The sequence below is a fragment of the Plectropomus leopardus genome, chromosome 13 (genome assembly GCF_026936395.1).
Source record: "Plectropomus leopardus strain MGB_pleo_1.0 chromosome 13, ASM2693639v1, whole genome shotgun sequence".
NCBI lineage: Eukaryota > Metazoa > Chordata > Actinopteri > Perciformes > Serranidae > Plectropomus > Plectropomus leopardus.
This window is the reverse complement of record NC_142188.1, coordinates 33,450,595-33,476,774: the sequence shown is the minus strand read 5'-3', so window position 1 is coordinate 33,476,774 and position 26,180 is coordinate 33,450,595. Positions and strand designations below refer to the sequence as shown.

Genomic DNA, 26,180 nt, shown 5'->3' with positions numbered 1-26,180 from the left:
AAATCTTAAAAAAAAATTAAACCTGATGATGGTATTAACTGAAAAGTTAAGGAATCACCAAAGCTATTACAGTTCGTCCTGTGTTTACAAAATATCATGGCAAATCTCTCAGTCATTAATTCTGTACAAGAAATGTCAATCTGTAAGCAGAGCATGAGGAAAAAATTGGGTATCAACAAAGTCATTGTGACAAATCATCTGAAGGTTTAAATTTATGGCAATCCATAAAATTGTAGAACTTCTAAGACAGTTCATATGCAACATATAACAGAAAATGTCATTCTGCTGGTGGCACTGGATGAAAAAGTCACCAAAGTCAATAGGATTCATGCTCTGGAGATCGTAATTGCCTGCCAACTGCCATTTTGCCAACTCCAGAGCCAGGATTTAAAAAATGATCAAACTGTAAAGACAAATTTCCATGAAATTTTCTGAGCACATTTATGTTGAACCATGGATGAACCCTTCTGATTCTGGACAATGCACAAGCTTTTCTCTTGCTTTCTTAGGTAAAAATATCAGAGATGGTGTAATCATACTAACCTGAATCCAAGCTGCTTGCAAACCACAGCAGAGTTGACATCATTCCAGCCATCATCACACACACTTCCCCACTGGCCGTTCATGAACACCTCCACTCTCCCCTCCTTCCTGCTCTCTCCAGCAACCAAACGCACCAAAGGGCCTACCAACAAACATTACAGGGAAAACGTGTCTTTATTGTGTAAATGATGACAGTTATTCATGCCCTGAGGCCTTTACAAAGGTAATACACACAAGTACAGTGACTAGAAAAAAACTGCCTTCCCTCAGTAGCTAACAATGTGTGAACTCACCAACAGAAGGCAAAAGGCCTGGTATCTCATTGGTTTCACCTCCCCTGTCACAGCGGACACCCACATCCTCACTGTGGGAGCAGTCGTGTTGGCCCCACTCAGAGTGGCTGCAGGCCAGTAAACTGGTTTCTGTTCCTCGACACTGCACCTCATCCAGCAGGATCAACCCCTGACTTTCTTCATACATCCCATCAGGAGCCACCTCCGCTTGGCCCCTATAAACAAGGCACGATAACAGAACATAGATCCCACTATGGACACTCAAGCATTCATTTATTCAGTCATACAAGCTGATCTGAGTGGTTACATTATCTGATTGACATCTGCAGGTAAAAAGATATGTAATTATCAAAACAATCAGATTTATTGATTATGAGGTTGGATGGTTGGTCTTTCCGTCAACAGTAGACTTTTAAATATTCTGGCTCCAAACAATCCTGCCTGTGCTAGAGTACTCAGGCCAGATCAGATCAGGTCTCTAAATAGGGCTGATGTAATAAACAATTTAGCATTAAAAGCACTTAACACTTTCCTGCTCCAAAGATCTGTGCCAAATTAGGTCATCAAATGACCTTTCTTCAAACCGTATCCATGGGCAAAACTCCCAGCTTTGTATACAATATAATATATGAGAAAACTGGCAAGTCATTTTGAAGTGAATGTGACATGTCTTTGCGTGTTTCTCCTTAAATAAACACTTTGACAACCATCTTATATGCAAGGCAAAACATTTGGCAAGTGAGTAGTATGGCCCCCCTAAAGAAACCTATAATAGACTGTAGTGTTCCTGTGGCTTTTCATTCAATCCCAGCCTAATCCCAAAATTTCCATTAGCACAACAAATATTTTTTACCATTGGATCTAAATTCCAGCCCCACCTATGATCACGAACACTAGGTAGTGAGATGAAGCAGACAAAATTATATTCTTTGGCAGGGTTTCTTGGAGTAAAGTGAGGAGCTCAGACAGACTAGGTAGAAAGGAAGCAGGAGGGCATTAAAGGAGTTTAATCAGGATGCTTTATGGACTCATATTCTGTGCACATGCAACTCTAAGAAAATCCTCTTGTAGACCCTAAATATGCTTGATGGTTTATGCTATATCTCAGAGAGTGCCTTGGAATCCAAGAGAATAAGTTGGAGGACCTGTAGAGAAATGTCATTAGACTACCTTTAATACGAAGCTGAAAAATGGATGGAAGGATTTGTAGGGTTCTGAGACTTGCAAAATTGTGAGTATGATGTTCAGCCTGTGTGATGTTTTAAAGACTTTCATTTAGCTTCCTTGGGGATAAGAAACCATCGGTGCTTGGTAAGAATGATCATCTGCAGACATGATGGCATGTGGTTGTTCATTCCTACTTTAGACTAGTACACAATCACAAGGTGGTACACAATCTGCTAAGGCACATAGTACTTCAATAGTGACTCAGATGTATTGATGCACTGACCTGAAGCCCAGTTGTCTACACACTACCTGGGCGTTGAGTTCGGTCCAGTTGTCATCACACACGGTGCCCCATTCTCCCTGGTGGTAAATCTCGACGCGGCCCTCCCAGTGACTGTCTGCTCCAACTAGACGAACTGCACCATCTGCTGCCAGACAGGGAAACACTGTACATAATTAAATCACATACTCCTGGGAGTGCATGAGAAATTTAATCTCTTCTAGTGTTGGTGTTAGTCATCTCTTTTAGAGCAGTTAAGATCACAATATGTCTGAAAGGATTCTCAGTTATCAAAGTCAGGGTAGCTCAAAGTGCAAAGTCAAATCCAACTGAAGTTGCTGTAGACCCGTAAAAAAGTTTCATTACTCATCCAAAAAGCTGGTACAGAGTGACAGGCAAATAGTTTTTGTAGGGTTGTCAACATACAGCAATGAATGGCCACAAAACACTGAAGAAGTACATGGCCCGACATGGAAGGACCAATTCCTTGGGTTAATACACACCAGTCTACATACATACAATCTGCTTCTAGGAGACACTGACTGTCACAGTCAGCTTTCTGATTATCTATGCAGGAATTTTGAATTCCTGTAAATAAATAAATACTATTCAGTAAGAACTGAAGAAGCATTACAGACAGGAGGCAAAATTTAAATGGTAAATGGACCATACTTGTATAGTGCTTTTCTAGTCTTTTCGACCACTCAAAGCCCATCACAGGACGTCACATTCACCCATTCACACACATATCCACACAGTGGTGGCAGAAGATACTGTACAAGGTGCCACCTACTAGGTAGTAACCATTCATATGCACTCACACGCCGATGACACGGCATTGGGAGCAATTTGGTGTTCAGTATGTTGCCCAAGTATAATTTGACATGTTGCCTGGAAGAGCTGGGGATCGAACTGCTGACCTTCCAATAAGAGAACGATTCACTCTACCTCTGAGCCACAGCCACCCCTGGTCTTTGAGAATCTAAAGCAAGTCGAATTGCCTTTGACTTGGCACTTTTAGATATCACAGTGATATCGGTTATTAGAGGATTCCTGCTTATAACAACAGTGGGCATGTTGCTGTTTCTTTCTTTTTTTCTTTAGCATATCATATTGGTTTAAAGGTGTGTAGGATTTAGGGGGATATATTTGCAGAAATGAAACAATGATAACAAAATGAGTACATTTTCTTCAGTGGATAATCACCTAAAAATAATAGTTGTTTTTTTTTTTTACTTTAAAATTAGCCATTTCTATCTACATAGGGTGCGGGTCCTCACTTATTGCCATGTTAAACCGCCATGTGTCTACAGTAGCCCAGAACAGACAAACCAAGCTTTGGCTCTAGATAGGGACATTGCCGTTTTTGCATTTTCGTGTCAACCACTTAGAAACCCAACTGTGACGAGCAGCATCAGAAAAACACTGATTTGTAATGTGTAACTGCTTTATTGATTACACTGTGCTTGCATGCATGCTTCCTTCCTTGCCTCTGACCTGTGTAAGGATTGCAGGACACCCCAGCGTCTTCCGTGTGGTCACAGTTGTGTTGCTGCCAGTTGTTATGAGGACACTCCTCCAGAGAGAGTTCATTGCCTGTACACTGAATTCCATCCACGAGGATGGGACCATCACCTTGGCCGAAGTGGGCCCGTGTCCACGCCTTGGCCACACCCCTGTTGGTCAGGACACATTAACAGCCCCCTCTTAAATGTACAGTAGCACAAGGTCAGTTACACAAAAAAATTTTTTAAAAATGTTTGTTTATATTAATCATGTGAGAGTGAATGCTATTTTGTGGGTCTAAATGTTTTCTGTTCATCTGTGTGTACACCGCTCCCAGAGTAGTTTTGTCACTGTATCAATATTTATACACAGGGTTGATGATAATCTCTTTGGAGCAGGTAGAATGATTGATTGATTGATTGAAATATTTATGTCAAACATGTACATTCATTTTTTAATTTTTTTCCCTCCAAGTCCATAAACATGCAAACCAACAAAAGAAAAGTTAATTGTAAAAACAGTCCATTCTAACATTTGAAAAGGAGTAGGAAGAAGTGTTAACTTGAGTGATCCCACCCCCTCCCTAGTATTCATTAACTAATAAATGTGAATATGCTTCCTATATATACATATATATACATATACACACATACAAAAACATACACATACAGTATTTAATTCATAATCAAATATGTTTGTGTATTTGTGTACTTGTGTCAATATGCATTGGTACTTCTTTATGATTTTCATTTAGACTGTTGATGTGAAAGGCTTTTTACATCAGTAGAGAAGCCAATAATTTGATCCTTTGAACATTGTGTAGTTATAGCACAGCAGCTGTTTCTTACCCCAGGCCCAACTGTCGGCACACCACCTCAGCATCAGTGTCATCCCACTGGTTATCACAAATGGTTCCCCACTTGCCATTATGGTACACCTCGACACGGCCCTCAAAGTCCTGCAGACCTCCGACCAGCCTCAGAGGGATGCCAGCACCTGAGAAACAAAAAGGTAAAACCAACAAATTAACTAATAATGACCTACACATATTGTTTTTGAAAAGATTTTAGACACTAGGTCTCTGACTCTCTACAGTCTGTTGCTAGTTCTAAGGGAATGCCGTTATGTGTGCAAACTGAGGTCTTGAAACTATTCTGACAAAAAATAATGAGACCTAGCACTGTGTTTGTACGTGGCAAACAGTACAACGAAGTCCCATCTGTCATGTATCCAACATTAGAATGTATCCAAAATGTATTTGTTATTAGCTATCAGTGATGTTTTTGTTTACATAATCTGAAGGGACATTGTCTCACCTTCAGGTTCAGCACAAACCACCCCTGCTTCGTTGCCATGGTTGCAGTCACTGGTGACAAACTTCCTGTTTCGACATTCCAGTAAGGATTTCTCATTACCACAGCAACCCAGACGCTCAAAGTGGAAAACCGAACCTGGGCCGAAGTAGGAATGCTGCAGGGCTGTACCGATCTCACTGTGTGGACAGCAGATACACAGAGAGGCTAACACAAGGCCCGAGGAAATGTCACGCTAAGACTCGTCGAGTATTTAAATGACAATGCTGATGGAAGCTACTCTGTCTATCTTACTAAGCTATCAGCAGCTCTGCTTCCAAAAATGCTGCATAAAATACTGCAGAACATTTGGGCTACATTTGAAGAAATTCCAGCTCAGGTGGGTTTTTTTGCAGAACATGATGATGTCACAGTGAAGTTGAACTTGTGACCACTTCATTATGTACATCCTATTAGACATTTGTGTGAAATGTTGCATAATTAACATATAAATTCTTCAGTTGTGGCCAAAAACACATTTTGTAAGGCCACAGTGACCTTGACCATTAATGCTCAAATTCTAGTCAGTGAATTCTTGAGTCTAAGTTGGTTGCATGTGAATGTTTGTGCCAAATGTGAAAATATTCCCTCAAGATGTTCTAACAATATTCTGTTCACAAGAACCATGGCTTTTGCCAGCACAGGGGCTTAAAAACTAACAGATAAAACAGGAAATGTGGTGGTACTCACTGACAAGAATAGTTGGTGACTTCCACATCCTATAAGCTACAAGCTCAATGATGTTATTGCCTTCCATTTATCTAGTTTTGAACCTCAGATGGGGCTAATCAATTAGCCTCGGAAAAATAGCCTAATGTGTTGACCTGTTCAGCATGAGATTTCATCAGTTCATAGTATTTCTACTGCTCCTTGTCTCCTAAATAAGTCAGAACCTGCTGCAACACAATCAGTAGGGTTGTTGTTTCATTCACTGTTACATAGAGCAGTAAGTTAGCAGCCAATTCACTGCTGTATTAAAAAAAACATGACTATCCTCACCCCAGTCCCAGCTGTCTGCATATGACGCTGGCATCACGGTCGGTCCAATGTGTGTCACACACTGACCCCCACTTGCCATTCAGATAGACCTCCAGACGACCACTGTTTGCTGATGACCCCCCCACCAATCTTGCTGCCCCTGCAAATGACACACAAGTAAACGTGCTAGAATACATAGAAACATACAAAATACATACACAAAAAGTGCATTGGTCATTGGTGTGCTTTCCATGCATCCACCCATCCATGCATTCATCCATGCTTATGTGTCTGTCCGTCGGTATGTATGTACGTCTGTCATCCATCCATCCATATGCCCATCTGTCCATCCATCCATTCGTCCATCCATCTGTCTATCAGTCCGTCTTTCCATACATCTGTCCATCCATCCATCTGTCACTCATCCATCCATCCATCCATCCGTCCGTCCGTCCGTCCATCTGTCCGTCCACCCACACATCCATCCATCCATTCTCAGCTCACCCTGATGGCAGTCACAGTAGGCCCAGCCAATGGCCCCGGAGCTCTGCCTGAAGAAGCACCAGGGTTTGGTCTCTCGGTCTGGATTTCGGCAGAAGTTGTGCTCCCCCAGGCCTCGGCCTGGGTACTGCCGCATGTAGTCTGGAAAGTCTGTCCATTTCAGACAGGGGAGGCCTGAGTCCGTGAGGGAAACTGAGCCGTTATAGTAGCCCAGTTCTGTAAAGCCCTTGGAACAGGAGAGGGAAGCTGTAGACACAGACCATCACTCAGTCAGTCAGACATTCTTTAGTTACTGATTGACATCACATGAAGAGCTAGAAAACAATGAGGTTTAAAATCCAATAAAGTATTATTCAAAACAGAGACAAGACCAAATCTGGTGAGATACATGGCCATGTTTGTTATTAAGTAGTAAGTAACAAATTACAACCCTGATTCCAAAAAACCTAGGACATTGTGAAAAGCTTAAATAAAAACAGAATGCAACGATTTGCAAATTGTTTTTCACCTTGATTTAAATAAATAGAGTACAAAGACAATATATTTAATATTCAAACTGATAAACTTTATTGTTTTTTGTAAATGTAGACTCAATCTGAATTTGATGCCTACAACACATTTCAAGTTGTGACAGGAGCAACAAAAGATGGAGAAAGTTATGAAATGCTCAAAAAACACCTATTTGGAATATTCCACAGGTAAACAGATCAAATAGTAACAGATTAAGGTATCATGACTGGGTATGAAAGAGGCTTCCTTGAAAGGCTCAGTTGTTCACAAGCACAGATGGTGTGAGGTCACCACTTAGTGAAAAACTGCATTGGCAAGTAGTGCAACAGTTTGAGACCAACATTTAACAGCACACAATAGCACAAAATTTAGGGATCTCACCATCTACAATCCATAATATTATTAAAAGATACAGAGAATCTGGAGAAATCTTTGCATATAAGGGACAAGGATGATACCAACATTGAATGCCTGTGACCACTGGCCCCTCAAACTTTACTGCATTAAAAACCAACATGACTGTATAAAGGATATCACTCCATGGGTTCAGGATCACTTTGGAAAACCATTGTCAGTAAACACAGTTCATCTGCAAATGCAAGTTAAGAATCTACTATGCAAAGTGAAAGCCAGGTATCAACAACATCCAGAAACAACGCCAACTTCTCTGGACCCGAGCTCACATGAGATGGTCTGATGAGTCCACATTTCAAATTGTTTTTGGAAATCATGGACATGGTGTCCACCAGGCTAAAGGGGAAAAGGACCATCCTCATTGTTACCAGCTCAAAGTTCAAAGCATCTGTGATGGTAAGGGGAGGTGTTAGTGCCCATGGCACCATGGGTAACTTTATATCTGTGAAGGCCCCAGAATACTAATGGTAGGTACATACAGCGTTTGGAACAACATATGCTGCCATTCAGAAAAAGTCTTTTTCAGGGACGTCCCTGTTTATTCCAGCAAGACAATGAGGCACATTCTGCACATGTTCCAACAGCATCGCTTCATAGTAAAAGAGTGCAGCAACTAGACTGACCTGCTGCAGTCCAGATATGTCTCCTGTTGAACACATGTGGGCACATTATGAAGCCCAAACTACAACAACAGAGACCTTGGACTGTTGATGCACTTAAATTGTATTTAAAAAACACTTTGGATCAGAGCAAGATTTCATTGTGTGATGTGTAATTATAGCCTCTGGGGGCACAAGCTAAGAATCATATTTGTAGGGTAAAATTATGCTAAAAAGTAACTAACTTTGAATGCAACAGTTTTACTTGTAACAGAGTAGTTTTAAGTTTTCAAGTGATCACTGCTTTTTAACTCTGACCATTTCTCTATTAGGATCTGTAATGTTTTTTTTAGGATCCTCATTTGCTAACAGCCAGTCTTCACACTTCATCTGCAGCTTTAGAACTCCTCTTTAGGTTACAGGATCCTGGAGTGACTGGTAAGAACAAGTTCTATGAGGCTGGAGTACATGTCACACCTCACACATGCATGGTAGGCAGGCAGCGGTTTAACAAGACAAGTCTGAGATGCAGGGAAGACACTTAATGGCAACCAGAAGCACTGCCAACTGTAAAACTGATCCATAAAAGTGCTTCCTGGGCAGACAAACTTGTTCACACACAGAACAAGAAGAACCTTGGCTGACTCAGAATCCAACAGTCAATCACTCAACATTTGCACATGTAGATTCTTGTAGATTCCAACACAGCTGCCAAGCATAAAATACTCAACAGTCTAATCGTCCATTTTCCAGTGGGAGAGACCGACAGGCGTGAAGTCAGTGCAGCTTTGTTCCCATTAGTGGTGAAGCCTCATTGCCCTAAGTCATGACGCATGGAAATCAGTTAATCTACAGGGCTACACCGCTTTAACCATGTCTGTGAGCTATAGGCACAGGACTGATCCACAGGCTGCTGCTGCTGGTGTGGAACAACAGTAAACCACACTGGGTAATTGTATACAGACATGGCGTGACTGCAGAGAGAGCAGAGGGCTGAAGTGAAGAGACACACAGAAGGAGCATACAGGCTATACTGCAAGACTGACAGGAGACAGGATGACAACAGACTTGGTTTGACCTGAAGACTGGGTGAGAATGTTTGCAGTGTGTAAAACCTCAACCTGTGTCTCACATGACTGTCTACAGTACATGCATGTGCTGAATGTCACTTCGGACCTTTTGAAGAGTCATGTTTTCACAGCAATCAATCACTGTGGGTGTGATATTATTGGAGAGACACCAAACACATCCTTTTAATCCTTTTACACCAAGGATTTCAAGGCTTCAAATGTTTCTTTCAAAAATTATGGGAAGAAGGCAATGAGCAAGAAAAAAAATCACCTCAAATTAACAAGAAATTAGTGAAAAGGTACAAAAAAAAACCCAGAGAATGGTAATAAACAATATAATCTGCCTAAAAAATAGCAAGAAATTTGTAAAAAAGTACAAGAAAATTACCCAAAAATTAATTTAAAAACAAAACAAAAAAAACAAAAACAAGGAAAACACTTGGAAAAGTGCTTTAAAATTCTAATAATTCTGATGCTTGATAATTAGAAGTATAGTGAGTTTCCCTAGCTTTTTTCCCCTTTTTTTTTACTCTGGACACTTTGCACTAGCATTAAAAAAAAATAATTTACTAATTCCCTGCAGTATGTGGAAAATTTCCTAAAAAGTTGCTTATTGCCTTTATTCCCCCATGTTTTTGAAAGAAATCACACTAAATTGCTTCAAAAGTTTAAAAACTTTTGAAAGGTGTCTGAAAGCAGTACAAGAAAAGTGATTTTGCTCCAGGTTTTAAAGCATTAGTTACAAAGTGAGGGCAAATCTCCAGCTAAACTTAATCAATCACAAATATAACAGGTGTTAATCGTGCGTTAGAGAAGAACTTTCCTCGGCCAACAGAGGGAAGCGGCTGTATTGATCAAATCAAAGCTGCAAGAAACAATGAGCAGTTTTTGGGCTTCACAAAGTTTAGTAAAGTCACTTCAGCAAATATATCTAGATGAGGAGTGAGATCAATCACTTGTTTAATTAAAATGAATGCAACATTTTAATAACTGTACACCCAAAGTGTGAACAAAACTTGATGTGTTAGTTCAGGACTTACGCTGCCTTCACATGCTCCTCAGAAATATCATATTTATCATACTACGAGTTACGAGCACATGAACAGTTTGAATTTGGGCAAGGCTAAAACAGGTGAATTGGGCTCAATGCAGTTGATTTCTTGTAAATGGTATGTTCATGCTGCCCTAATTTTAGGCTATTTCCCAAATTTTGTAAAATTGTATTATTTATATTTATCTGTTTGACAGTGGCCACAGTGGTTCTGCTGCCCTCCACCATCTCTGCGGGAAAAAAAATCCATCTGCTTGGTGTGCTCTTGTTGACATTAAAAGTAAAATTGCATTATTCATATTTGCCTGTTCAGACACAATGGCCGCAGTGTTGATAGTGGCCTCCACACTGTCACTGTGGGAAAAAACATTCATCTGTTTAGTGCTGCTGTTGATTAAAAGTAAGATTGCATTATTCATGTTTGCTTGTTCAGGCTGAATGGCTGCAGTGTTTTTAGTGGCCTCCACACTGTCACTGCAGGAAAAAAAACACTCATCTGCTTCATGTGGTGTCGTTGACATTAAAAGTGATGCACGGTCAGTCTGCGTCACAGTAAGTTTCTGTTCATCTTATTTTCTTTATAATTTGTATGCTTGTTATGCAGGCTGTATTAATTATTAATTCATGAAAATGAAAAAAGGATCTAGAATCACCCACCTTACTCCTGTCTGGTGTGTCAACCACTAATGATTGCAGTTGCTCATGTTAGTGCAGGACCACAGCTGGCTGCCATGTGTCTCCTCTTTGCACCCTGATCATTTTCTCCTGTTTACAGATCAGACAATTTGCCGTTCGAAGTGGAGTTTTTGCTTTTCCTGCTTTTCTCTCAAACACCTGTGAAAGTGGATGGTTCCCACTGGAGTAAGCAATGAGGTTGGTTGGCACTTGGCACTAACTGTAACTGATAATCCTTCACTATTCAGTGATGTGTTACGATACTCCAATGATGCAGTGGTGACCATCATTACACTTTTTACTGGATCACCCTCATGACCCTCAGCAGGTCCTGTTTGCTCTGTGGAGGCAGCTCACCTGATCCTCATCTGGTCTCAGTCCAGTGGTGCTGAGGGTGTCCAAAGTATATGATAAGATTTGTTTTTAGAGAGCACTTATTTTGATAAGTTTCACCTTGCAGTCCTTTGCTCACTTCAACAACCTCTTCCACCTGTGCTTACGCTCTTCTATGGAGGCTCCACAAACAAGCAAGTAATCAAAAGCCAGATTTCCATAACAGATTTGCGTAAAACTTAAGTCATATTATTAAAATGTAGCTAAAACACAATTGCGAGATGACTGTTTCCACTGAGTGATGTTCTGTGACTTCTCTTGTTATAACATTATCATTTTTATGATATTTTGAGAGACATATCATACTATGATGATTTATCAAAATTTAAGAAACATTCTATATTTTGACATTTTTATGATATTTTGAGTGACATATATAGTATAATGTCTTTTTGATATTGGGAGTATCATATATTACTATGACGTTTTTTTATGATTTTTTTGGACGACATGATATAGTTTGACATTTTTATAGTAAAGACATTAATATGATATTTTTCCGATTTCTTTGGACAACCTAATATGGTATGATGTTTTAAGCGATATTTTCGAGATGTCAATAAAACTCAATGTGGAGATGGCTGCGTTTCCACTGAGTGATGTTTTGCAACTTCTTCTCTAGCGATAACATCCCACTAACCATGGTGATGGATATTCAAAACATCAGCAGCTTTATTTCTATTGCAGCCACCACACTAGCCGTCATTATTTCCAATCCAAGGCCACATAAGCGTGTTATGGAGCCATAATGGAAAAGCGAGCCCCTTATTCGTGGGAGCAGCCACGTTGGAGGGATTTCTGGGAGGTGATAGTCCACGATTTCACAGAGGAATTGTGCATTTAAAACTTCTGTAATGCTCATTGTTTGCTTTTGTAGCTCCTGCTGCATCATGAGGGAGCTAGTTCCTACCGACAAGCACATAGCCATAGTATCATGTGACCTAGAAAAGCCAAAAAATGTTTCCATTGCAGTTTTGCGAAATATGGCTTTTTCAAATTGGATAAAAATGCAACCTCATGCAAGCATAAAAACTTTTTCATGAGAAATGGGGGTGTTTTCAAAATGGACATGTTTCCATTAGGCATAATTGGAAATTCGCAATTTCAATTTGCACAATTTGAGACTTAATGGAAACCCTCCTAATGATGTTTACGACACCATCTAGACCCTCAATCACATAAAACATCTCTGGCGCCTGTAAAATCCCATACAGACAAAAGGAAAATGCACCTTTGTATGAAGCTGTTGAGCTTTCATTATCAAGTTTTATCTGTCAGAAGGTCAGATTAGCATCTAGCTCCAAAAGCTACTTTGCATTTGGCATACCTGAAACTAGGCTACTTCCTAAACAGTGAGCAATGGGTCTTGCTCCCATCTGACAGCTTGGTTTAAGTCTTTAGGATTCATGTAGAAGTGTATTTTCTTAAATGTGAACACAGTTACCACACTGTTAACCCACTCTGGTGGCTCAGTTTGCCGTACTATAACTCCCATTTTCCTGTGCTGTCATTCCTCAACTACATTGTCGCTGAGTGGTCCAAGAATCCTCCTGGGAACATACACAACGGTTGGAGCAGCTTGGTCAATCTGAATATGATGCTGATCAGATAAGATCATCAGATAATTCTATTCCCAACATTTAAAGGGGAATCAGAAATTAGACTTATTAGGATACAGACTAAAACATGGGAATTAAAGATGTATTCATACCTGTAAGAAAAAGGCAATGTAGGCTTTGATCAGGTTTAGAGCCCTGTATTTCTTGTTCATCTAAATACTAGTGTTTTGGTGGCGAGCAATGACTTCTCCATAGTAATGGGACCTCACATTTTGGTAAGGCTCATTTTGTTGTTAACATTCCTCCCAGAAGAGACACAAAGACTAAAAAAGACTTCAAGGTGCCCCCTTACCTGAACTCTGCAAAATATTCAAGTGTCCACCTTCTGTGACCTGTGGAAAAAATACAACATGTGACAAATCAAGCTGAGGTCATGATTCATGGGAAGATTGCCGAGAAATTATCAATGAATAAACACATGACACTTATTATACTGCAAGACTTTTACAGAGTTTTCATGCCACAGACCCTACTGTCATTTAAGGTCCTGAATACCTGGGAGCCCAAATGACACAAACTTCCCTGTTAAATTTGTTACAGGTCTGACTACGCCAGCTTCTCGCTGACTATACTTATGAGCAGTTCGAATGTCACGTTATAGCGGTAAACCTGGGTATTTATAGTATGCATAGCATGTTGTCACAAATATCATAAAAACGTGATAGTACAGTATGTCGTCCAAAATATCATAAAAACTTCATAGTATTGTATGTCATCTACAATATCACAAAATGTCATAGGATTGTTTGTAATCCAAAATATCATAAAAATGTCATACTATAGTATGTCATCCAAATATCATAAAAACATATCATAAAACCTCAAAGTAGAGTATGTAACCCAAAAAATCATCAACTTCTTGGTATATTATGTCATCCAAAGTATTATAAAAGCATCAAAGTATACTATGTTGACCAAAATATCACAAAACATCATAGTTCAGGATTTTGTCCAAAATATTAAAACATTACATAACAGTATGGTGTATCGTCAAAAAATTATGTCGTCCAAAATACAAAAAACATGAAAACATCATAGCAAAGTCTGTTGTCCAAAATATAAAAAAAAAACATCATAGTATAATATGTCCTCCAAAATATGATAAAAACATCATAGTATAGGATTTCATCCAAAATACCATAAAAACGTAACAGTATGGTGTGTCCAAAAAAATCATCAATACGTCATAGTAAAGTATGTCGACAAAAATATTTAAAAAACGTCATTGTAAAATATGTTATCCAAAATATCATAAAAAACGTCACAGTATAGTATGTCGTTCAAAATATATTTAAAAATATCATAGTATCGGGGTGCCTGTGTGGATAAAGTGGAGTGGATAGAGCAGCACCCCATATATAGAGGTTGTGTCCTAGCTGCAGCAGCTGCAGGTTTGATTCCAGCCTCATCCCTTTGCTGCATGTCGCCCCCTCTCTCTCTCCCCCTTTCACGCTCAGACTGTCCTGTCCATTAAAGGCAATAAAAAAAGCCCCAGAAAAAAAAAAAACATCATAGTATATTATGTTGTCCAAAATATCATAAAAACATCATAGTATACTATGTTGTCCAAAATATTATGAAAACATCAAAGTATAGTATGTGGTCAAAAATATCATGAAAACGTCATCGTATAGTATGTTGTCCAAAATATCGTTAAAAACCTCATAGTATACTACGTCATCAAAAATATAAAAAAAAACATACTATAGCATGTCGTCCAAAATATAAAAACATCATGATATAGTATGTGGTTCGAAATATATTTAAAAGTCATAGTATAGTATATCGTCGCCCAGGAAGCATCTCAAACAGGATCGGAGACAAGGGAGAACCCTGGAGGAGGCCAACACCAACCGGTCCCCTTTTTTTGAAAAAGATGTATTTCAGATGATATGATGACAAAATCGAACATCGATCTTAGGGAGCTCTGGTACCAAGAACACTTATGAACATCCCTATGCCTGAACATGGTCTTTGTTATAGACAATCCATGACTAGCACAGAAGTCCAATAACAAAACACCACTCTGGTTCAGATCAGGCAGGCTGTTCCTCCGAATCACACCCCTCCAGGTATCTCCATCATTGCCTACGTGAGCGTTGAAGTCCCCCAGAAGAACTATGGAGCTCCCAGCCAGCACCCTTTCCAGGGCACAGCCCAGAAACTCCAAGAAGGCCGGGTACTCTGAACTGACGTTGGATGCATACGCACACAGGACAGTCAGAGACCTCCTCTCTGCGATATGCAGTTGCATCTAGGTGACCCTCTCGTTCCTTGGGGTAAACTCCAACACAGCGGCACTCAGCCAGTGGCTCATGAGTATCCCCACACCCATCCGGTGCCTCTCACTCTGGGTAACTCCAGAAACGGTGAGAGTCCAGCCCCTCTCTAAGGTTATGGTTCCAAAACCTGTGCTGTGCGTGGAGGTGAGCGTAACTATATCAAGTTTGGTACTGCTCAACCTGTCGCACAAGCTCCGGCTCCTTCTCTGCCAGAGAGGTAACGTTACACGTCCCTAGAACCAGTTTGCGACGTTGAGGCCCCCGCCTGCCACCCAGCACACAAGGCACCCAACAATGATCCCTTTCCCTGCGAGTGGTGGGCCCACAGGTGGCGGCTCCATGCATTTTCTTTGGGGGGGGTGGTGACCAGGCGAGGTACCCACATCCAGAGAGCGCCATTTCATCATGGTCCTCTCTGAATGTATGTTCAAAATATCATAAAAACATCAAAGTATGGTATGTCGTTTAAAACATATTAAAGACGTCAAAGAATAGTATGTCCTCCAAATCATCATAAAAATATCATTCTATAGTATGGCATTAAAAATATCCTAAACACTTCATAGGATAATATGTTGTCCAAAATATCATAAAAACGTCACAGTATAGTATGTCTTCCAAAAAATATCATACAAACGTCATACTATAGTACGTCATCCAAAGTGTCGTAAAACAACCCAAAGAAAACCCAGGCAGGCACAGGGAGAGCGTACAAATGCCAAACAGAACGGCCCCCACCCACGGACCAAACCTCCTTCCAACCCAGGATCGAATCCGGGAACCCTCTTGCTGTGAGGCGACAGTGCTATAGTATAGCATGTGGTCCAAAATATATTAAAAACGCTATAGTATAGTATGATGTCGAAAATATCATAAAAAAATGTCATAGTATAGGATGCCATCCAAAATATCATAAAAACATCATGGTATAGTATGTGGTCCAAGATATCATAAAAACATCATAGTATTGTATGTCGTCCAAAATATCATAAAAATGTCATGGTATTGTATGTGGTCCAAAATAAAATAAAATTTCATAGAATAGTATGTTGTCCAAAATATCATAAAAACATCAAACTATGGTATGTCCTCAAAAATATCATAAAAACTTCATAGTATGAATATCATCCCAAATATCATAAAAACGTCATAGTATAGTATGTCGTCGAAAATATCGTAAAAATGTCATAGTATTTTATGTAGTCCAAAAGTTCATCAAAACTTCAAACTATATAATATCGTCAAAAATATCCTAAAAATGTCATAGTATATTATGTTATATCATAATATCATAAAAACATCATATAATAGTATAATATGTTGAAAAAAATCATCAAAATGTCATAGTACTTTATAACATTAAAAACATCACAGTATAATATTTTGCCAAAAAATATCATAAAAACTTCATAGTATAATTTGTCACTCAAAATATTTAAATGTCATAGGTTAGCATGTCATTGAAAAAATCATAAAAACATCATATCATGATATGTCACATGATACATTTTACATAATATATATGCTATGGTATGTCATCCTAAAAATCATAACAATGTCATAGTATAGTATGTTGCTCAAAATAAGTCACCTCAAATATCATAAAAAGTCATACTATGGTTTGTCGTTATAAAAAATCATAAAAACCTCATTGTATAGTATGTCCCTCAAGAAATCATAGAACTCTATGCTGCTTAACATAAAAAACTTCACTGTGTAGTATGTTGCTGAAAATATCCTAAAAAACGTGATAGTATAGTCTGTCAAGCGAAATATCCTAAAAACATCATAGTACAGTAAAAAATAATAAAAACATCATACTACAGTATGTTGTTTTAAAATATCATAAAAACGTAACACAGTAGTATGTCTCTAAAAAAATCATAAAAACATAACAGTATTGTATGTTACTCAGAATATCATGAAAATGTCAGTATGTCGTTCTAAAATATCTTGAAAACATCACACTATAGTATGTCGTCCAAGAAATCCTAAAAATGTCATACTATAGTATGCTGTCAAAAAATCATAAGATATCATCATAAAATATGTCTCTCAAAATATCATGAAAATATCATACTATAGTATGTGGGTCAAATATCATGAAAACGTCATAGTATAGTATGTCCTCCAAAAAATCGTAAAAACCTCATAGCATAGTTGGTTATTCAAAAAATCTTAAGTTTTGCACAGATCTGTAACAGAAACCCGCCTATTGTTGTGTCTAACATACTTGCTATTTATACATATCCTGCTCATGAGGTACAAGCCATCTATACTACTTATCACTACTGCACCGCTGCATGTGTATGTTGTGTTGTACTCCCAGTGCAGCTCTGTTTACATTCTCTGGCTGATTTCATTTCCCTCCTTTCCCTATGCTGACTGTTGTTCTGCAGAGTGCAGGAGGTATGACTGTAACTCAGACTGGTTTAAACACCATAATAAGAAGCAAACAATCCAGTTAAATAGCCTATCTGATTCTGAAATGTTTTCTTGTCAGTTTGTGAGCTCCAAACTGACAAGTGAAAATCCTATTTGAAAACAGATCACATCCTAGATGTGTTGTTATCTGAGGCTGGCCTGAGAATGTAAGCAGATATGGAGAGGGGGGTAAGGGTTAGGTGATAAAAGAGTTACAGGGGTTTCCACTGCTTCACAGCTTTGCTAGGTACCTGCTGTGCACTGCTGCTTATGGTCGCATTAGCACTAACCTCTGGTTTCCAGAAGGGATTCATCCATTTGACACTCATGTTAGACTGTGTTAGGATTATTATATTCTATCTACAGGTTCATGTATGAATATGTAGTTTGATGTATGGAGAGTGAGGATTGGACATGGTTCTGTGTGTTGTTTTCCTTTTTTCAAAGTCTGGGACAGTCTGAGCTGTAGTAATTTGCAGGTTTTGGATTTGTCCCAAAAATGAACCGATATTTCTCCATAAAGTCTTCTTAGGAGGACGGTGTCATTCATTCACACAAACGATAACCTTGCCTAGACTTCTAGAGCACAGCAGGTCAAGCTGTGGAAATAGCCTACATACACAGAGTATTAACCCTTAAACCTGGGCAAATGGACTACTTGGAAAACATGGAAAGAAGGTGCAGCTTACCAAGAAATGACCCAAAAATTAGCAAGAAATTAGTTAAAAGTACATGAAAATCACCTGAAAATTAGCAAAACAAAAAACAAAAACAGACAAATAATGAAGAGACCTAAAAATTATATTAATTCACTCAAATCATTTAACATGTATAAGTGTGATAAATATTAATATAGTTTGGCTTTAGAAATGTTTCCATAGCTTTTAGAAATATTGATTTCTACAGTACAGCAGTTCAGTCTGTGGAAATGGCCTATAGGCACAGACTCTTAACCCTTTGAAATCTGGGCAAATTGGCTTGATTTCTTTCGAAAAACATGGAAGAAGGCTCTGAGCAACTTTCCACAAAATGACCCAGAATTTGACAAGAAATTAGTAAAAAAAAAAAAAAAAAACGACAATAATGCAATTAAATAATTATGATAATTAGAAATATAGTTTGGTTTTAGCTTCTTAAAAATAAAATTTTAAATTAATGATTTCTAGACAAGTTCCTCATTGCCTCTCCCTTAGTTTTTGAAAGAAATCGCACCAATTCGCTCAGGACTCGGAGGTTAAAATACTTGAGAAAGGCATCTAAACGCAGCACAAGAAAAGTGATGTCAATCCAGGTTTCAGGTGGTTAAAATGAATATGGTTTCTGTATCTGTATGCATCTTTTTGCTCAATTTCTAATTTTCTAATGTAGGCTATACAAATATTAATAACTGTGATGAACTTTGGTGACTTATTAGTTTGTTGACGTTCTTTCAAAGAAATGATCTTTAGAAATAAACACAGTTGTCTCTACTTTCCCAGTAATCATAACTCAGCCAAAGTAATTTCCAGGAACTGTGGCATAAAATGATTCGGAAATGACAGAGAAGAGAATAAAGTCTTACACTTATCTAGTTCACCGGAGTCTATGGAGCTGAACCATTCCTAGTGCCATAAAAGCGTGACAAAGCCCGATGACAGCTCTTAAACATCAGCTTTATATAGCCGGAGAATGTTTGGCAGCAGCCGCCTTACCTCTGCACACACACACAGCGCGAGGAGCACACAGCAGGGCAAGAGCCCGGGCACCACTTTGTTCCGGTCCATCCTGCTGAAGGAACCATCTCCTCCACACCTTCCTCGCACACCTTCACCAAATCCTGCTCAGCCCGCCTGCCCAGAACCGATCCTCCTCGGCCGGTAGGTAATGTCCCGACACTGGAAAACACATTCAGACACACCGGCTGCTCCGCGCGAGACCCATCTCCAGACATCCAACCCGCGCCACGGCTAAAAATGACGCGCTGCTGGCTAGAGCGCGAGGACAGGACACTCGAGAACTCTCTCCCTCTCTCTCTCTCTCTCTCTCTCTCTCTCTCTCTCTCTCTCTCTCTCTCTCTCTCTCTCTCTCTCTCACACACACACACACACACACACACACAGAGTGCGCCGCTGTGAGGCGCCGCTCCAACATTTCCAAGCGATTTGTCTTTTATATCAGAGCTGTGACGCGCTCATACTGAGCCTAAAAATCAATGACATAAGATTTCCTGAAAATAATCATTCTTATACAATGGTTTTATGACGGTAAATGTATAACAGCCAGGCTTCAGGTGCCAGATATATGATATGATATATGATCTATGATCTCGTTATGGATAATATGACGCAGCCGGAGCGCAGAGTACAGAGGAGCCCTGCGGCCACGCGCATGAAACTCAGACGTGTTCATTCATGGCCCAAACTGTGTGTAGGAACAAGGGCAGAAACATGCATACGCATTGTTTTTGATGAGATTCATAAAGCCGTGCGTGCGCGCGCAGTATAGATAGTTATAGATCTCGATCACTGTGGCATTCGGCACACGCTGTATCAAGCTGCTGTAAAAATGTGGCCAAATTCTAGCAGATATGTTCCGTTTTTTTAAATTACAGTAAAACACACTAAATTCAAATGCATTGTCCAGTCAACCTGAGGCCGAGCCGGAAAGCCCGGGAATGGGTTCAAACCAGTGTGATTGGTCAGATTGGGTAGGGCTCAGGCTGCAATGGAAAACCACAAAACTTTTTTCTTAAATAAATATATAAAAATGAGCACTCTGCAATTGATGTATTATTTATTTAATATGAAAATCCAACATATTGATGATATTATAGATAGATAGATAGATAGATAGATAGATAGATAGATAGATAGATAGATTGATTGATTGACTGATCCAGATGATCTTCTCTTTCAGGGCTCTCTGCCCTTTCTCCTGGCCGGAACAGAGCTTCAGTCAGTGATGCAGCAGGCACTACAAGACGTGTTATTGCATCACATAACTCTTCAAAAGTTGAGCAGATCATCCTGAAGTTTTGAATCCACAATTCCTCTGTGAAATCGTGGACTATCACCTTCCAGAAATCCCTCATATGTGGCTGCTCCCACGTATAAGGGGCTTGCTTGCCTTTCCATTATGGCCTTGGATTGGAAATAATGACAGCTAGTGTGGTGGCTGCTAATTTTCTTTGAATGTTATTGCCAGAGGAGCAGTCACACAACATCACTCATTCAACATTTCAAAAATATTGCTTAAATATTGCTGCACAAATCTGATATGGAAACCTGCCTAATGATCCACCGAGCTGCTGCATTTTCCACTCAAGATGCTTGCACCACCACACTGGTAGTGCGCCCAGGGCGTTAAGGTTGGGCTTTGTCGGGCTCAGACTCAGTGTCTTATGTGATGATGTTGAGAGTTTTTCCTCTTCTTAACCACCTGGTCCATTTATTTTAGAAAGGAAGAGACCTCTGTGGATATTTTAGCTCTGGGTTAACACCTCCTGAACAATCAACACTGAAGGAATTCTCACCAGGACTTCACACTTGGCACATGAGACAAGTTTTAGCTGGTTATAAACTGCAATCCTCACAGCCAGACACCACTAACTCCTACACACTGCTCCTTTAAGTACTAAGGAGTTCAGATGATATCTTATCATGTAGGGTGTGGTCATAACTTGATAAGCTAATATTCTGTGTGGACAGTTTACCCTTGCTGATAGTGACTATCTGACACCTGGGAAACAATGGCAGCTCCGAAAGCAACAGCAGTGGAAGTCAACATCCTGTCACTGTAACATGCACCAAAGAACTCTAAAGATCAGATTGAGATAAGCAGGGCAAGCCCATAATGTCTCTCCAAATAAAAAGGTCCGATAGGCTGGATTTCAATGGCAACTTTCAAAGCTCTGATTGTTTTTCCTGGCCACCTCTCACAAACACAGATCCTTAGAAAGCTTCATCTTGATGTATCATCAAAATTCTTGGGGTGCCTCCTGGGAAAGAAGCCTCAGATGCTTCCAGACTCCGGGGATGGCTGTCAGAGATTATACCATTTCACTCGACAGTGGCTGAGATATCCTGATATCTAGTCCCCACAAGTCAGTTTCAAAACACTCGATCATACACTTTCAACTATGGGACTTAATAGTATCTGTCTTTAGACACTTTTAGACACAATTTGTGGATTTTGTGGCCAAACTGAGATTCCTAAAGTGATGTCACTTTTTACCGAATCTCAGAGTTGACAAAGCTTTTCTAGAGCCTATTTTTTTCTTTTCTTTATTTTTTCTTATTTTGTTAGTATCCACTGATTTCTGGAATACACCAATGGTTTCTAATTTTTGCTTTTTTCTTCGGAAAGAGAAAACGTTATGACGGGTCGAGAGCTTTCTTTTCACAACAAGAGAAAAAACCTCTTATGTTGCCCAGCACAAGGAAAAGTTTTACTTCTGAGAAACATTTAAAAAATGCATGCATAAATAATAAAATTTAATCACATTTAGATAATGTTGGAGTGATTGTACTGACTGCATTATTAAATTTCAGGGCTAAAGAAATACTGCTATACTTGGTGCATTGATCCCATTTCAGTTACTGTGTCCCACTGCTGACCAGAGCTGGAATGTAACTAAGTACATTTACTCAAATACTGCACTTAAGTACAAATATGAGGAATTTTTACATATCTTGGGTATTTTAATCTCCTGTCACTTTTAGCTTTTACTCACCTACACTTTAGAGGGAAATGTTGTAGTTTTTACTCCACTGAAATTATAAGATAACTACTTTACAAAGTAAGATTTTTAACGCACAAACCAAAAATACAAAAATATACAAGTGCATCTAAAACAATTAGTCAATTCATTAGAAAATTGATTGATTAACTATTTTAATGTAAATCATTTTTCATGTAAAAAAAAACATTTTATTGTTTAAGCTTTTCATGTACACGGTGTGCTGTGTCCTTTTCTGCAAGAGCACTTTTATGATTTCAGTACATTTCTCTCATGCAACAATAGGCCTACGTCAGTTTCAGCACTACAAAAGTTCTTACAATCTTTTTTGGTGTCATATTTCAGTCTTGGTCATGTGCCAGTCTTCAGGCACTGCATCAAACCTGCCCTTATGTTTAGGGGGCATTACCTATGTTAACAGGTGACTTATAATAAGTGGGGTTCATCATTGAGCACAACTGGTCAGAGCAGATTTGGATTGTTAAGAACATTTCATGCATCTGGAGCTGACTTCTCTTATATTTTCTCTCACCAGAAAAATAAGACATAATATAAGAGAAATTTAAGAGAATGTTGCTACATGAGGCCCAGCGTCTGTTCCATCACTAAAAGTAAGAAACTGGTTGAAAAGTCTGTGTTTTGGGGCCTTTAATCTGGCCATTTGTGTATGAAAGAGGCTAATCCCCTTTGGTTAAAAAATACAGAGGAATTACATGTGTTTAAATAGAAGAAATACAGCACTGTTTTATTCAGAGGAAGTGTTTTTATTTATTAGACCTCATTCAGCACCAGGAGACATCCACAGCCTCACAGTATTCATTTACTCTCCATTTGGGGGTACTGATTATTCCATGGTAGCTTCCTGTCATTGTCTTTACAGTTGAAACGAGTTTTATATTCGGCATTTTAATGAGAAAAAAAAGACTTAATTGGTGTTTCAAATCATTTTGATGAAGGGACAGTAACTGATGAGATATCTTGCTTGAGCAAAGTTTCGCACAACCGACAGCTAACAGACCAAATATCTGCAGTCTCCACATCATCACCAGCACACACACTAAACACCAGCGCCAACTCTTATTTTCAGGTAACACTGCACGCAATGTTACAGTTATTTGAACTCAAAACCTGTTTGTCAGCAACATTGCACAGTTTTCAAAAACCCACAATCACTTCTAGTTATTACTCTGAAGACACCCATCCACTTTTCTTCCCATTCTCTGTGTCTGAGATGTGCACTGCATGCTGCTTTTATGGTGTGGTGTAAATATGCTGGAGGCTGGGACTGTAAATAATATATGTTACATTTGTCCATGTTTTCTGTTGTTATACAAAAAAGTTAAAGTTTTAAAGAGCAACTAATGCCCCACTTTTGGCTTGAGTGCCCCCATCCTGGAATGTCAAGTCGATCAAGTCAATTTTACTTATAAAGCCCGTAATTACAAATCAGTTTGCCTTAGAGGGCTTTATAGCACACAACATCCCTCTGTCCTGAGACCCTCATATCGACTTAGGAAAAACTCCCCCAAAGAAAAGCTGTAAAGGGGGGAAAAAATGGTAGACACCTCAGGAAGAGCTGAGGAGGGATCCCTCTTCCAGGACAGACAGATGTGCAATAGATGTCATGAAAAAAGTTTTAAAAATATGCAGGGCTTGTAGGAGGGCTAAGACACACCCAGTCACCCAAATGTGCCGCCTCTTGATCCGCAGCACCTCCCTGCCCCCGCACACACACACACACACACACACACAGAGTAATCGGTTGGTGTGAGCATGGAGACGGGGCGGTACCAGGGGGCTCGGATGGTGATTATCCGCCAATAGCAAAATTCACTTGCAATATCAGGTTTCAACCTTTAGAGGGCAATCACTATATTTATGCATATTTACGATGCCAAGAGTTGAACCTGAGTCAATCAACAACACTACTAAATACCCATAGATATTGCTTTTCGGCTGAATAAATGTTGGTTTGTGGTTTCTTAGTTACTCTTTGAGATTTGGATGAATCATTTTGATAAATCAAACAACCTGGCCTCTCCTCTGGGGCCAACCTCAGACCAAATATTGCTCCATTGGTGATAAAGATCTGAAAATAACAAAGTTTCTTAAATTCCATCCAGGTATTTAGAAATGAGCATCTCTCCATGCTGTTGGAGAAGACATGGACTTCTGTTTTTGTGAGAGATGACCATCATGAATTGCTTTCTTTTTCAAACTTAAGACTATTGTGTGCATAGATGATCATGAGGGATCAAAACTTACTGAATCTTTGTACGAGGAAAGACATGTATGTGAGAGTGAGTGAGTGATGGCTGCGGGCTGTGGAGGAGTTTCCTCTGCGCTCTCCATGTTTGGAAAGGAAGTGATAAGCAGGGTGGGGAAATGGCTCTGTATAACGATGGCAGATAAACAAGGACGCAGCAAAAATACCACATAGTGACAATGGTGGGTGCAAACATAGCAAAAAATCTTTCCTGTCCTTCAGACTAAACATGAACTAAATCCACACTCAGGTCATTAACGGAATATCAATAGTCCTGACAGACATGTGTTGATAGCAAGAAAACATCAATTAACAGAGGGAGGTCATTGAAAAGGCATGACGCGACATAGGATGAGTTCAGCCTTAAACGTGCTTGTTTGAAGCCACAGATGAGTGTTAAGAATTTTGTGTCTGCATCAGTATATTGCTGCTGTGCCAGAAAAAAACAAAACAAAAACAGATCAGTATCACAAAACATGAGAAGTTAGTCATGGCAAGATTTTTTTCACATTATAACAAAATATTTTCATGTTATAACAAGATATTTTCACATTATTACTGTATTCAAATGTATAACATTAGAACAAGAAATGTATATAGTTATAACAAAATACTAATTATCTCATTATAACTTTAGTGTTACATGTTAAACTATGGTATTTTATAAAACGTGTTCATGTTTGATCACTTATTGTAAATGTTCCACGATGTAACCATAGACTGTATAATAAAGTGAAATTAAACATTTTACTTACAACAAGATAAATGGTATATCGTTAAAAAAAGGGCAAAGTGTCTTTTTATCATCACATAAATTTGTACAAAGTCACATGAAAAAAAAGAAATATCTTGTTAAAATATGAAAAACAACTTTGGAACAATAAACTTTCACATTATTACCTGATTCTGATCAGTTACTGTTTTTTATTGTGGTGTGGCAGCATAGAGCTTCTTTAAAATATAGTTTAGTTTGGCTTAGCTCAAAAGAGCTCAAAGACCAGAAGCTGGAGGGAAATGTTAGTCTCGCTCTTTAAAAAAGTGAAAAACCTCCAAAGCTGTGTAAAGTTACATCTATCAGGATGTTAAGTCATAAATAATAAAATTAATTAATAAAATGAAATCAATAGCTGATTTGTACATAAACTGAGTTGTATGTCTTCATTGAAATCCAAAAATCACATATGTTGTGTTTAATTATTTAATTTAATTTATTTAATATTCAATTAAGGTTTTATGACCAAGTTTTTGAATGATTTTTTAAATTGTTGATGTTTTTTCTAATTTATTTTTATAATTTTGAGTTTGGGGTGTGTTTTTTTTTAGATTTGTCTGCATTGGGTACTTTTACTTTTAATCCTATAAGTTCATTTTCCTTACTTTTACTTATGTCAAATTTTGGGGAGCATTAGTACTTTTACTTAAGGACCTGAGTACTTCTTCCACCACTACCACAGCCATAAAACCCGCTTTACATTAATGTGTAGTATGAAACCCGGTCACAGTCCAAGAAAGAAACAAACTCACTGGGCAGGAAAAAGAA

The 26,180-nt window shown here is 38.9% G+C and overlaps 1 protein-coding gene across 2 annotated transcripts in view; it reads right to left on the bottom strand.

Moving 5' to 3' along the window:
* The window catches only part of LOC121954407 (neurotrypsin), a 28,542-nt gene extending 8,869 nt beyond the window's left edge, over positions 1 to 19,673 (bottom strand). The window contains exons 1-10 of one of the 2 annotated variants that reach the window (XM_042501892.2): positions 19,349 to 19,673; positions 13,244 to 13,283; positions 6,624 to 6,866; positions 6,141 to 6,279; positions 5,106 to 5,281; positions 4,638 to 4,785; positions 3,781 to 3,959; positions 2,287 to 2,431; positions 837 to 1,051; positions 544 to 685 (exon numbers count right to left, since the gene is read on the bottom strand). In XM_042501892.2, coding sequence (XP_042357826.2) covers positions 544 to 685; positions 837 to 1,051; positions 2,287 to 2,431; positions 3,781 to 3,959; positions 4,638 to 4,785; positions 5,106 to 5,281; positions 6,141 to 6,279; positions 6,624 to 6,866; positions 13,244 to 13,283; positions 19,349 to 19,420 — 1,499 coding nt within the window. In that variant the 5' untranslated portion in view covers positions 19,421 to 19,673. The remainder of the gene's footprint in view (positions 1 to 543; positions 686 to 836; positions 1,052 to 2,286; positions 2,432 to 3,780; positions 3,960 to 4,637; positions 4,786 to 5,105; positions 5,282 to 6,140; positions 6,280 to 6,623; positions 6,867 to 13,243; positions 13,284 to 19,348) is intronic. The other variant, XM_042501893.2, reaches the window with a different exon arrangement.
* Between the last annotated feature and the right edge of the window lie 6,507 nt (positions 19,674 to 26,180).